This window comes from Chiloscyllium punctatum, chromosome 11, assembly GCF_047496795.1.
Source record: "Chiloscyllium punctatum isolate Juve2018m chromosome 11, sChiPun1.3, whole genome shotgun sequence".
Taxonomy (NCBI): domain Eukaryota; kingdom Metazoa; phylum Chordata; class Chondrichthyes; order Orectolobiformes; family Hemiscylliidae; genus Chiloscyllium; species Chiloscyllium punctatum.
This window is the reverse complement of record NC_092749.1, coordinates 54,452,433-54,467,231: the sequence shown is the minus strand read 5'-3', so window position 1 is coordinate 54,467,231 and position 14,799 is coordinate 54,452,433. Positions and strand designations below refer to the sequence as shown.

The 14,799-nt window shown below is 37.1% G+C and overlaps 1 protein-coding gene across 2 annotated transcripts in view; it reads right to left on the bottom strand.

Moving 5' to 3' along the window:
* Window positions 1-1,687: 1,687 nt before the first annotated feature.
* The window catches only part of ints7 (integrator complex subunit 7), a 66,333-nt gene continuing 53,221 nt past the window's right edge, over window positions 1,688-14,799 (bottom strand). For both annotated transcript variants that reach the window (XM_072580826.1, XM_072580827.1), the window contains exons 16-20: window positions 14,397-14,465; window positions 9,961-10,093; window positions 8,287-8,385; window positions 6,313-6,498; window positions 1,688-5,724 (exon numbers count right to left, since the gene is read on the bottom strand). In XM_072580826.1, the coding sequence (XP_072436927.1) occupies window positions 5,440-5,724; window positions 6,313-6,498; window positions 8,287-8,385; window positions 9,961-10,093; window positions 14,397-14,465 (772 nt within the window). In that variant the 3' untranslated portion in view covers window positions 1,688-5,439. The remainder of the gene's footprint in view (window positions 5,725-6,312; window positions 6,499-8,286; window positions 8,386-9,960; window positions 10,094-14,396; window positions 14,466-14,799) is intronic.

Genomic DNA, 14,799 nt, shown 5'->3' with positions numbered 1-14,799 from the left:
ATTTGCAAAAGCACCAACCACTCCAAGCAGCACTGAGTGGAGCACCAGCTTGGCTCAGAGGCAAGTGGCAAGATAATACCCATCCACCATCACCTGATCCACCTTTGGCAGAGACTAGCTCCACAGATGGATTATTCAGCAACTGCACAACAACCTCCTCCAACAGAGTGGAAACAAGTCATCCTCAACCCTGAGGAACTGCCAAAGAAAGGAAGGATCTCAACCAAATGGACTGTAACAATTCAAGATGGCAAGTTATGACAATTGTTATTGTATAGTCAAGCTTTCTCATTTGTAATTTGTGACATTAATTGATGTAGCTCTTGCATTTAAACAAGCTTGCACATCAGTACCAAACCAAAGTAGCAGACACCAAGAAGTATACAGCTAGTACTAGATATCAAGAGCCCCCTTCATTTAGATTTATTTGAAGATACCACTGAATGGGTTTAATCTTGTAATGAGCACAAATACTATATTAGGAGAACATTAACTACTTGAGAACACTTTATACAACATATTCTCCAGTGTAAGGGTGCAACTAAAATATGGCATGTTTCATGTGCAATTTTCATTCTAACTGAATTTAAAATGGACAGATTTGAAATAAGAGCAGAGAAAACAGGTTTATTTTAATATATTATAAAAGAACTGCATTGTCATAACACACGCAGAGGACTACATATTTTTTTATTGGATGGGTGTATGCCAAGCAAAACATATCAAGGCCACAAATTTATAACAATCAATAAGTCAAATTCAGTTTTTTTAAAACATATATATATTTTCTCATCAAGCTGTTCAGAGATATTATTACATACCACTAGAATAGGTAGGCCCTAAACCCAGTCCTTCTGGCTCAGAGGTAGGGACACTTCACTACAGTCCTTTCAAATTCAGTTTTTAAGTCAATTCTGTTTTGTGACTTTTACTAGGACTTCAGTGATACCCAAATGGGCAGGGTTCTGAAATTCACTGAGAAGTGATACAAGTAGCAATATATTATACATCAAATGCATTAATTCCATTTATCTAGTGTTTGGTTTAACAATATTGTGCAGGAAAATGGAGCTTGCTACATTTGGTCACAATCCTTCCCTTTGATTGAAATGGCAAGTGTCTGTAACTGCATTGGGAAATCATTCTTGGCTAGTACAGTCCTCAGATACTTGTGTTTAACTATAACAGGATAGCTGCTGGATCCTGCAGCTTTGATTTACAATTATTGTGGATCGGTAGTATGAGGTCTGGCAAAACATTTTTTTGTACAACTGGTAATGGTGCAAGGTGGGGTTGGACATGAGGTTTAATTTACTGGTAGATTTTGGGATCTCTAAGCAATAAAAAGATATATGGCTGGACCACAGTGAAGGGATTCTACATATCACAGTGCTAGCTGTGATTTTCTAAAAGATCATTACTGGTACTGAATTTAGTGTTCTATAATTGCTGTATCCATCTATCAATCTGTTTCTCTCAAATATAAGAAAATGCAAAGTTATCAACACATTCAGGTAATTCTTACAGCATTCAAAATTCAACTGGAGGTTTGTTTTCACCTGAAAAAACAAGTATGTGCTACACAATCGTGAGCAATACAAATTTACATTTTTCCTGTAGGGAATAGAACAGAAATGGTAAGGCAATTAAAGGCTACTCACTCCAAATGAATCCACTTACGAACAAATTCAATATTTCACATATTTTATTGAATTTCATAAAATTTATGAAACAGAAATCCAAAACTACACATACAGACTGTTCTCATCTACTAATTCTGATTTTTTTTAAGAAAAGCTAAACATAAATTCTTAACTGGTTGAAACTTTTAACTTTTCTCAGAATAGTTTTGAAAGACATTTGGGTAGAAACTGCTAGAAGTTAAATAAGAATATTGCATATTTAAATATCTTCCCTCGAAAACTAGGGACAGAGCACATGTTCAGGCATTGGGTAAAAATATTAAATCCTCGTCCAAGTTTTCTCAGAGCCCAAGGCCCACAAGTAAAATGTTCATTAAAGACGTTAAGAAATAAAAATGAGAACACAATTAATAAATGCACTATTACTGTACTGCAGTTTTATTTTTTTAAAATAGCTGAAACCTTACTTTTAACACAGGAGACCCCCAATTACTGAAAAAGGAAATGTTGGAGGTTAAAAAAAAATCTGACAGCATTTTAAGCAATCTGTGGAACCCAAAAACACACTGTACATGCACATTTGTCATTCTTTGCAAATTCCACTTTGATCACAGATAAAATAAATTTATAATGGGACAAATTTAACAGAGAATGTGTGAAAATCATGATACAGGACATTGAGCAGAAGCAAAACTAGATAGATCTTCAATATCAAACTACTTAAATAATTTCCTGAATGTTACAGACTGAAATGAGTCAAGAAATGAAGATAAATAACATTTAATAAATATTATTAATGCAAAACATTTAACAGAGATCCCACTGGAGATTCTGAGTGCGTAATGTATCGTCAAATGTAGGATCCAGAAGCATATTTGTATTTTTAATTTTTTTTGCAATGCAAATTCTATTGATAGTTTAGGTTACTCATCACTGGATTGCCGGAAATGGCCTTCATATAAAAATTGCCGAGAGAAGGGTGATCTAGTATCCTGGGGTCGAGTGTGTGGTGCTGGAAAAGCACAGCAGGTCAAGTAGCATCGGAGGAGCGAAAAATCAATGTTTCAGGAATTCCTGATAAAGGGCTTTTGCCCAAAACGTCGATTTTCCTGCTCCTCAGATGCTGCCTAACCTGCTGTGCTTTTCTAGCACCACACTCTCGACTCTAATCTCCAGCATCTGTCGTCCTCACTTTTGCCTGATCTAGTATTCTGACTATTTGTTTAATCTGAAGAAATGCATAAAGCTTAAACTTGTAAAAATTGAAATTCTTCACTTTCATAATTTACAATAAACCAAACATATATTTTTTAAAATATATAATAGCAGTAAATACCTATCAAAATAATCTGATCTATGGCAAAAAATATCTTTAAAACTGGCTCACTCACTCAAAAGAAGATTTGTTTTTCTCTATGCTAATTTCCTCTGCAGAGCTTCACCATCACCTGTTTGACACAAGTCAGAAGTGCAGTAATTCCTAAGATGCTTGATATCATCCAGGACAAAAGTACCCACTTGACCAGAAGTCTATGCACTCCTTTGAACAACTATTTCCTCCACCACAGGTACAATGTGTACCATGTACAGACTGCTCTACAGCAACTCATACATGAGGAAAGAAACATGAGCAACTAGCCAAGGGTTCTTGGAAGACTTTGCCAGATGGGCAACAGAAGCAGCTGCATGGGAACAGCCACACATTCCTGACAAAATATAAATCACCACACAAAAATTCACCTTTCTTTATTTGGAATAAGTTACCAGTGTACCAAAATCCTGTAACCAGTTTACTATGACAGCACTTTACTCATTCAGACTGCAGAATTTCAAGGTGAATGACCACCACCTCTCTTAGAGCAAGTCAGATTTGGCAATAAATTCTGATCATGCTAAAATTGAAAAATGTGAAGTTATGCAGGAGCAATGGTATTTGGGTGTCTGTGTACAGTAAATAAATCATGTAGGATTGAGATTAACTCAAGGGTAAAGGAGATCCACCTTTATGGCTTGCTTTGTTACAGGACAAATATGAGTGACAACTATTTGAAGCCACACAATTTTATTTTTTTTTAAACTTTGATTAACTTTTTGACTTAAAGTCACTTAAACAGAAATTGTGATTTTCTTTTAAATTATGTATTGGCCTATAAATAGTTTTACATTAGTACTTGTGAAGTGTATTTTACAGGATTTTCTTCCAATAGTACATTGTTATATAATTTGTCTTTAATTAACTACATGATGATTTCCTATGAGACATCCTAAGGTGTACATATTCAGTACAGTGCTAGGTTTGATTCCTGAACATGTGACTCTTATCTCTCTGAAAAGCAAAGAAAGATAGTACTATCCTTTCAAAATGACTTGAAACTTTAGGAAATCAGTCAGATGATGATAAATTATATCAATAAGATGACCGCCACCTTAAGAAACCAATTGGGCAAACATCACCTAGATAACCAGAGATGCATCATATGATGCTCATGCATTGGCAAGCCGACCAGAACTCAGGAATATCACTGACTATTTATAGAAGTAGTTAGCAAGAATTAAATGGAAGTAATTTTTAGCAGCTAGCCGTGCAGGATGAGGAGAGAAGAAAGAGCTCAGTCAAAACAAGAAACAAGCACCCAGTCACAAATTGGTGTTCCATAGTGAACTGACTGAATTCATTGCTTTATAAAGAAGCATTCTTTTGTGTTTATTGTGATAAACTTAATAATCGTGAAGCTTGCAAAATCAGACTTGTATCCAAAGCGGCCTTATAATGAAAACAACAAATGCTGGATATCATAGCAGATCAGGCGGCATCCATGGAGAGAAAGCAAGCTGACGTTTCGAATCTCAATGATTCTTCATCAAACTGATGAAGAATCAAAACAAAACTCTAGACTCAAAACATTAGCTTGCTCTATCTCCATAGATGCTGCCTGAACTGCTTTGATCTACAGCATTTGTTGTTTTCAGTACCAGGATCTGCAGTAATTTGTGGCTTTGTAACTAGTCAGGACTTAAACACCTTTCAGATTGGCTTTTTCAACTCAGTTTATAATTGTGAAATCAGGAAACATGTTTTCACAAAGTGCAGTGAATATCTGGGACTTTATTCTTCAAAAGCCTCAGTGGGTTGCTCAATCAATTGAAATCTTCAAGGCAGACTGATATATTTTTATTGGTTAAGGGAATCAAGGAAAAAGGAGCAAAAGGCTCTTTTAAAAGTTGTTTCCTCATCCATTAATTTTGAAGACACAAATTTTATATTGTTACGTGATTGACACACAGCTTATGGTCACTGCTTGATCCTAGTTCATAAACCTTCCAAAATTAACAATCAATGGGTAAAGAATTAATCAAAAACATAACTTTAAAAAATGTCCATAGTCAGATTCTGGAAGGTATCAACATTAAACTTATTTACTCGGAACCTCAGCTTTGTCAGAGCCAGTTAAATCACTGCATACTCTTAAAAAGTTGGGAGTTTAGAACAATAAAGTGTGCAATCTAATTCAACAGACATCAACTGATCAAAGAACAATACTAGCAGTGATAGTCAGTTTGTTTCCTTTTATGGTGGACAAGGCAGAAAGAGCTGGTGAAGGAACTTGAAGATTGCAAAAAAACTGAGTTTAATTCAGAGTAAACTGTTTAATGCAACATTAGGGAATTTGAAGGAAGAATCACATCCCTGATATTCCTCAACCAATGTTAAGCTGATCATCTGATATTTAACAAAGTCCTTATTACCTGACAAAATATTCACAAAGCATATTTCCCAAGTTGAAATGATTCGTCACTAAAATCTGCAGAGTGCGTTCCTTTGCAGCTGTGACTGTTGTGACTGCTGTTGTTGCTGCTGCAGGCGTAATTGCTGAGAGAATGGATCCTCCATGGATTTGACAGCAATAGTAGTTTTGGGTCCTGTTTTCCAAATTATGCCATTAGAATCAATGACAGATGCTTCAACAGTAACACTGTGGTTCCCAAGTGCAACAAAACACAACAGGAACTGAGTGCTGAAATAGTCGTTATGGGGCTCCACCCGCTGCTCTACTTCATTCGTCATATTCTCCAGCAATACCTGAGAAATGGACATGAGAAATTTAAACTCAGGCACATTTATCAGCATTATAAAGCTCAATTTTACTGAAGTTATAACTTTAACTGACTTTATAAATGTAAAACATCATCAGTCTCAATTATTCATCCACTTTTGAAATAAAGTACAAGCAATGAACATTGCTAACAATCTACCAAATGATAATATCAAGTGACAAATGGACAAAGACATCAACATGTAGCTGCAATATATAGGAACAACTGTAGTTCTATCTTGAATTAAATACATTTACACTTTCATGAAGACATTACAACTTATAGGCTTTAAGGGTGCACACAAAGACATTAGGCGAGGGTGTCAAATTGTACCCTAATCAGTATAACATACCACCAAGCAATACACTCATTATTAATGCAGAATGAAAACTGGGTTGATGTTGCTCTCAGGCGTTTAACCCTAACAATCTACAAGTACAACAGATGAGTTAGAAAACATGTTCTTACAAATATGCATCGATATTCATTTATAACAACTCAAACTGGTTACATATTGGGTTATCAATACTATTGAGGATAAACACAGCTTTGTAAACGTGATGAAGGCAGTTACCTTATAATCCTGTACACCTTTGGTCTGCAGTGAGGATGAGACGTTTAGGCAAACTGCCTGAATTTTTCGAAAGAAGCCAGGCTTTGAGCCATGCTGGATAACACCTTCTACTTTCAGGGCCAATTGCTGGTTATTCTGTACAGTGATTGGTTCAGTCGGAGTGCGAGGAGAAGGCGATAGTGCCAACTGCAAAAGAATCAGTGAAAATTACCTGAAGGAAAATGTAAATTCATTAAATACTTTCCTTATTTCAATTAGCTGAGAGACTGCTAAAGTGATGATTGTTATATTATTCAGTGGAGGAGTTCCTGCATAATAGAAACGTTAGTTTATAGTTCTATAAAATGTGGTGTCAACGTGCAATCTGAATGGCAGCTAATGGAAGTCATACTTTCATAAGCGAATATGTTTCAGGTAAGTTATGGAGAACACATACTCTACAAAATGAGTGTGCTGCTTTGTTCATCTCAGCAATGAAGGAGGACTGCTGCAGGTAAGTACAGTCTTGTAGTTTAATATGTATGGTGGGGAAACTTTGGAATCTTTAATTAAAGGTGAAACATCTCTCACCAATATAATTGGGAGCAGCAAATTATGATTTTAAAAAGGAAAATGGTGCATGAACAGGCTGACAATTCTTTGAAGACATTATGATGGTGATGGGACAAATGCAATTGATGTGATATGCATCAATTTGCAGAAGGTTTTTGATAAGCTACATCGTGAGTCTACTGGGAAAATTAAGAGACACAGAATTAGGGAAAGGATACAAGACTAGAGTAAAAACTGGTTAGAATGTTGGAAGGGCTGAGGAGTAAGGACTAGGTGAGGGAGAATGACTGTCCTTGCCGTCAGAGCAACATTTAGACAACTGTACCACCAAGAACCTGTAGCAAAATCAATGCGAATCAAAGGGATAAAGTTTTCACTGGTCGCAGTAATAGCTAGCACAGTGAAAGGAGACTGTAGTTGTAGGAGTCCCAGAGCATTTCCATGAGATGAGCAATGACCACATTAGAGGCTAGGAATTCTAGAGTGAGTAACGCACCGCTCATCTCCCCAAAATCTGTTCACCATCTACAAAGCACAAGTTAAGGTACAATTCTCTCCACTTGCTTGTATGAGCATGGTTCAAGCAACACAAAAACTTAACACCATCTAAGACAAAGGACTGGACTGTCACCCTATCTAAAACGTTCATAACACGTTCAACATTCACTCACTTCACCATCAGTGCAATGATCGCACATACAAAATGCACTGTAGCAACTCTCTAAGCACCCTTTATTAGCAGCTTTGAAACTTCCAATTTTCACCACCTAGAAGACAATGGCAGTAGACACATGGGAACACTAATACTTGCAAGTTACCCTCCAAGTCACACACCACATCACCCAGTCCAACACTGCAACTGGGTGTAAGTCCTGGAACTTCCTTCTTAACAACACAGGGCTGCTACAGTTCAGGAAAGTAGCTCACCATCACATTCTTGAGGACAATTAGGGATGTGAAACAAATGCTGACCTAGCTAGCAATGCCAACATCCCATCAAAGACAAAAATCTCAGTGGCAGAAGAGCATCCCACAGTATTGTTTGGGACTGCTTATGTTTATTACAAATATCAATGACTTCCCTACAAGCTCAAATGGATGATGTCCAAATTTGCAAGTATTATTAAAGCAGATGGTTTACAACAATTTTGAAATCCAAAGGAAATTTTAAGAGGATATTGATAAGACACTGGACTGGTCAATAAATTAGTGGATGAAATTCAATGGCAGCAAAGAACCTGGGTAGACATGGACAGAGAAAGAATGAAAGAAGAGAAGCATTCTAAACTGAAGTACAAGTTACTTGTGGCATTTATGTAAAATGTTTAAACATGAATTAAAAATGAATTATACTGTTGCAAAGCCCAAGAAGCCACCTTTAAAATTTTAATATCAAAATCAGACAGTTTTTAATAGACATACCTTAATGCTAGTGGACTGAATCTTTTGGAAGAAATATCTCTGAAATGACAAGGGAACCTTCAACAAGGAAATGATAGCTCGACAAAGGCACATGGTGTGCTGGAATCAAATTACATGAGAAGATAAATGAACATTTGACCAGCAGGAAAATAAGCACTGGACATGACATTAATTGTACAGGTTTGTTACTTTCATAGTTAATACGTAGATAATGAAACAAGGCCATTTACTTGCATAATTACTTGTATGGCATTTGAAAACAAAATTGAATATATAAGTGATACCCGTGTTTTGCTGTGTTTTCCACAATTCTCCACCTGCTGAGAACTCCCTCTTGTTCCCATCCCCAGCTCAACTCACCCTAACATACATCCAATTATTTTCCTATCTCCTAAATTGACCTGAAGACTGAACTTGAACAACTGTAGATGTGCAAAATCAAAAGATCAATTACTATATACACGGCTTTACTAACAGAGTTAAACCTAGGGTGTTTTAGCGATGGTTTACTGTAAAAATTTCACAACTCAAAATAACTTTAATTTTTTTTCCCTGAAGTCAATTATTTTAATATTAAACATAAAAATTACAGTAATGCTTTATGTAGTTAAATGAAAGGTCTTATGATTGTTATTTTAGCAAAAAGAATAAAAATTACCTTTGAACATAGTGAACCAAGACACCAGAACAAAAGGTTGCACACATTTTATATGGGTCTCAATACAGAAAGAAATAATACTCATTTTTAAGTACCAGAACTCTCATGGTACAAAGTTAGATGGAAAATCAAACTGTAACAAGCATACATAGAGGTTGCAAATAGATATAGACAGATGGACAAGAATATGGCAGATAGAGTGCAATGTGAAGTTATTTCACTTTTACAAGAAAAATGAGAAAAAACCCAATGTTTTTGAAGGTGAGAGATTCAGAAATGTTTGCATTTAGAGGAATCTAATACGCTTGGACATGAATTACACTAAGTTAACAAGAACAACAAGCAGTTACAAAAGAGGAGCAAATAACTCTTACTTCAATAGTACAGGGCACCTGTGCAGCTACACCTGGAATACTGTGTGCAGTTTTGGCTCCTTACTAAAGAAAGAATATACTTGCCGGAGATGCAGCAAAAAGACAGTTCACAGGACTGGATTTTGGATCAGGGAAGGTCCTGTGAGGCAAGATTCAGTAGAGTAAGCCTATGTTCTGCGGAGAAAGTGTGGACTGCAGATGCTGGAGATTACAGTCAAGATTAGAGTGGTGCTGGAAAAGCACAGCAGGTCAGGCAGCATCAGAGGAGCAGGAAAATTGACGTTCCAGGCAGGAGCCATTCCTGATGAAGGTCTTCTGTCCGAAACAACGATTTTCCTGCTCCTCGGATGCTGCCTGACCTGCAGTGCTTTTCCAGCACCACATTAGTCTTGACTATATTCTGCGGTGCTTAGAAGAAGAGGTGATTCAATTGAAGCATAAAACTAAGGGGTTGAACATGGTAGATGCTGAGAAAAGATTTTCTCTATCTGAGAAAAAAAGAACAGGTGTAACAAATGGAGAAATTAACCATTTTCAATTATTTGAGGAGCTGAAATATTTTTCACAGAACAAAAGTATTTTACAGGCACAAAGCTACCACCATTTGTTATTAAGCCTATGTTATCTATGCAACCTACTTACCAAGTAGGAAACTGGAGGGTACTTTCTGTTCAGGGCCTCAACATCCTCCAGGACCTGAGCAAACACAGACAGCATGCTTCTTTCATATTCACTCTCTGCATACACATTCCCACTACAACTATATTCTTGGAAACTGCAGGGGAATCAATTAAAACAAATAATCTTAAAAACTTATCAGCAATAATACATTTACCTCTAAGCCATGTCAGTTTATACATATTATACCCTTTAGTTCATGCACTATATTTCTTTCAATACATATTTTAGAATTGATAGGAATGGCTACAATTTTATTTGAAGAACAGGAGGGTGACAGAATTATGCAATGCAAGATTAATAAAAGAGCCCTCTCACTGTTGTTCTGTAGAGTATTCACTCTACGCAACTAGCTTCATGATCTAAATAGATTTATGATAGCTGAGTCGATGCCTCAACCAGATCAGGTGCTTTGTGCACCAAGTTAAAAAAAGGGAATATTATAAATTAAAAACAACTTTGAGGATGCCCTGAAGCATCCAACAGCCTTGACACCCCTCCCCCCGCCCTTAGAAACTATCATATTGGTCTGTCTCATATAAAGACAGCAAAAATGTATAAATTGCCACAATTTTGTATTTTTGAAGAAGACATTAATACTTATGTGAAATTAGGATTCTAAATTTGCGTCATCCTCACCCCATCCCCAAGAACTGAGATGGGATGGGAGGTAAGAGAAGACAAAAACAGAGCAATATATTTCATCCAGTGCAAAGCAAACTGCATGAAAATTTCACGGAATTAGTTTAGTTTGTCACAGACAATTGTGGATGCTTAATAGCTCCTGAAATTATTGGTGAAACGAATGTCCACTAGTTGCTCTGACCAAAAAAAAAAATTGTCTCCATGAAAAATTGTCTCCCAGGGTATCTGAAACCATTAGTAATTAATCTGGTACTCAACATATTCTCATACAGAGGAAATGACATTTTTTGAATAGTTACTAGGAAGTAAGTATTAGTTAAGAGTGGGATTGTACTTCTGCTACCTAGGAAATAATTCAGAGCATTGCTACTGGAGTTTTCAGGCATGCCACATGAAAAACTTGAAATAAATCACTGTACAAATAAATCAAAAAGGTTCAATAGGTAACATATAGAAATTAAGTACAATCAAAATTCTGAGATTCATACACTAATACACCAGGAAGTGAATTAGGATGTTCTAGAACAGAATAATCTGAGGAAGGTTCAATTGTGCAAGATATCCACATCTAATCAGCAAACTCTAATACCAGGTAGAATTTGGAACCAGCAGCCCAAGCAGTTCAGAAGCTCTGTTTGCTCAGCAAGTGTTACAGGTTTATTATGACTGAATTCAATGACTGAAAAATTTATTCTGGATTTGTAATTTGTTTTACAATTTTATTCCTCGGATGTTTGACAAGGTTCCCCATGGGAGACTGGTTAGCAAGGCTGAATCTCATGGAATACACTGAGAACTAGCCATTTGGATACAGAACTGGCTCGAAGGTAGAAGACAGAGGGTGGTGGCGGAGGGTTGTTTCTCAGACTGGAGGCCTGTGACCAGGAGTGCCACAAGGATCGGTGCTGGGCCCAATACTTCTCATCACTTACATAAATGATTTCGATGTGAACACAGGAGGTATACTAAGTAAGTTTGCAGATAACACCAAAATTGGAAATGTAGTGGACAGCGAAGAGGGTTACCTCAGATTACAACAGGATTTTGATCAGATGGGCCAATGGGCTGAGGAGTAACAGATAGACTTTAATTTAGATAACTGCAAGGTGTTGCATTTTAGGAAAGCAAATCTTAGCAGGACTTATACACTTAATGGTAAGGTCCTAGGGAGTGTTGCTGAACAAAGAGACCTTGCAGTGCAGGTTCATAGCTCCTTGAAAGTAGTCGCAGGTAGATAGGATAGTGAAGAAAGCATTTGGTATGCTTTCCTTTATTGGTCAGAGCATTGAGTATAGGAATTGGGAGGTCATGTTGCAGCTGTACATGACGTTGGTTAGGCCACTGTTGGAATATTTTGCGTGCAATTCTGGTCTCTTTCCTATTGGAGCATGTTGTGAAACTTGAAAGGGTTCAGAAAAGATTTAACAGGATGTTGCCAGGGTTGGAGGATTTGAGTTATAGGGTGAGGCTGAATAGGCTGGGGCTGTCTTCCCTGGAGCATTGAAGGCTGAGGAGTGACCTCATAGAGGTTTATAAAATCATGTGGGGCATGGATAGGGTAAATAGACAAAGTCTTTTCCCAGTATCGGGGTAGTCCAGAACTATGGGGCATAGGTTTAGGTTGTGAGGGGAAAGATATAAAAGGGACCTAATGGACATTTTCATGTAGAAGGTGGTACATGTATCGAATGAGCTGCCAGAGGAAGTGGTGGAGGCTGGTACAATTGCAACATTTAAAAGGCATCTGGATGGGTATATGAATAGGAAAGGTTTGGAGGGATATAGGCCAAGTGCTGCTGAATGGCACTAGATTAGGTTGGATTATCTGGTCAGCATGGACAAGTTGGACTGAAGGGTCTGTTTCCGTGCTGTATATCTCTATGACTATGTGGGCAAAATTGGTAAGCCACATTTATTGCCATTTCCAGTTATCACGAAGTTGGTGGTAGCCTTCTCCTTAAACCTCTGTAGTCCTTTTAATAAATCAGATGGTATGCTCATGACTCTATTGCTCTTGTCCTTGATGGAAGAGATAATGAGGCTAGAATGCTTTCAAAGTAAGCTTGATGAGTTGCTGCAGCATGAATTTTACATATTACAGTCATGGTGTTCTGTTAATAAGACACATAGGGTATTGAGCAGAGAGGCAGGGACATCAATGAAGTAAACTGCTGTGTGTTAAATGGTTGTTTAACTTCAAGTGATATTATGGCTATAACCATCTTGCCCATTGTTAGTATTCCATTACAAATGACTATTATGTACAGCATGTCCCTGCTTACCACTGATTCACTTAACGTTGACCTTCAGCCACGGGTTTCTTCTCTTAATTATTAGTGTTGCACAAACCTGTTTTGAACTTGACTAAAATCTAGGGCTCCATCTAATGACAGAAACTGGTCAGTACAGGCAGCCCTAGGACTTCAGCTGATCACCAGCACTGATCAACTTCTGCTGCTAGATGCAGCCCAGTCAATCTGGCTTGATCTGTCTGGTGAGAACATTTTAATTACATATTGTATTGCTTTTATATTTAGCAATGTATTTTAATTTGCAAGTTAATTCAATCAAGAGTTCAAAGTGCTGCACACTTACAATCTGAAATACTATATCAAACATGACTTTTCAGGGTGAGAAATGTTCTCAGTGGCTTTAACTTTGATTCAGATGAGACCCTATGATACACTTAAAGCTGCAATTTTCAGAATTGTAAGACAATTTTAAGTCAAGATTTATGGTCAAGGCATTGAAAGATCATGAAATGACCCACTAGTTCAAAACCACTATCTCCTCAGATACTGCAGACAGAATATTGATGTGCCTGGCCCAGCCTGTACAGAGTCAATGGTTAATGGTGGAAATGAATCATGGTGGTGCCACTGAAGATCAGGGAGAGGCTGTTGAACCTGAGCTTTTTATTGATATATTATGGCTAATTTTTCAGCTATAAATGACTTCTGTAATTCTGAAAATTAATTTTATACTTAAGTGAGCACTATCCCACAGAAGATAACATAATAAGCTGCCTTTACAACAGCCAACATCAATATCTTACGCAGTTGGTAACATAACAATTCATTCATCCTAATCAAGAGATCAGCATTAAAACAGAGGTTCCCAAGAGGTTTCTGAAGAGGTGAACTGTAGAATTTCATCAAGTTTCAAACTTCACTGTATCAGTCATTGAATTTTTATAACTTTTTGATTGTGATATATTTAATTTGCAGCACTGGAGTTGTCTGCAAGCTGGGCTGTTAAAAACTTCACAATTCTTGGCTAGATATTTGACATCCTAACAAGATTTGCAGCGGAGAATGTTAGTAATGACCCTTTGGGTACACTTTTGAACTACTTCTAAATGACGTCAAGTCATGTATATCACAACCATCTATGAACTAGCAGTATTCCAATTCTGCACTCCAAACAAACCTCATTGCCAGCCTTAAAACATCACCTACTGCTGCTTCTGGTGTCCATGCAGTCTGAATGAGACTGGCAATCTAAGTCATTGCTTGTTAAATTTATCAGGAAATTGATGCAGGAAGGAATCTGAAAAATTGTTTCACTAAGTCCATCACAACAAGCAGAACAAAAAAAAATTATCCCACCAGTCCAGTTGAGTTCAAATTGAAATGGAAATGAGGTTTCTAACCCACTACACACCCCAATTCTTTATAATAAATTCCTGCCAAGGATATTTCAAGGCATACCAGTATATCATAGAAACTACCACACAATGGAAGGCACACCATTACCTAGCAGAATCTGGATCTAGGATTAGAGCTTCAATAGAGTGGGAAATCAGTAGGCAACTTTGTTGTTGTCTATGAATAAAGTTAAGGCCACAGTGATTAGCAACTAATTTAGTCACAAATGTTCTCATTTGTGTACATTATAAGTCAGTAAAAATGGAGACCAGCTTTGATAACAGAAATAACCCTTCAAAATTTATGTTATTGACTTATTCTGCCTCTGCGTTCAAATCAAGATGGCAACTTGTACCTTTAGGACAGCATAAAACTGGTGACATTGATTGATCACCATTTACGTATGCTACTTCTTGCCTTTTAAATGTCAAGCAGAGTATTTAAGATTGACCAATCTGATTATCCCCCTGCTTCCCAATCACTAACTACCAATGCTCATGTCAATGCAGCA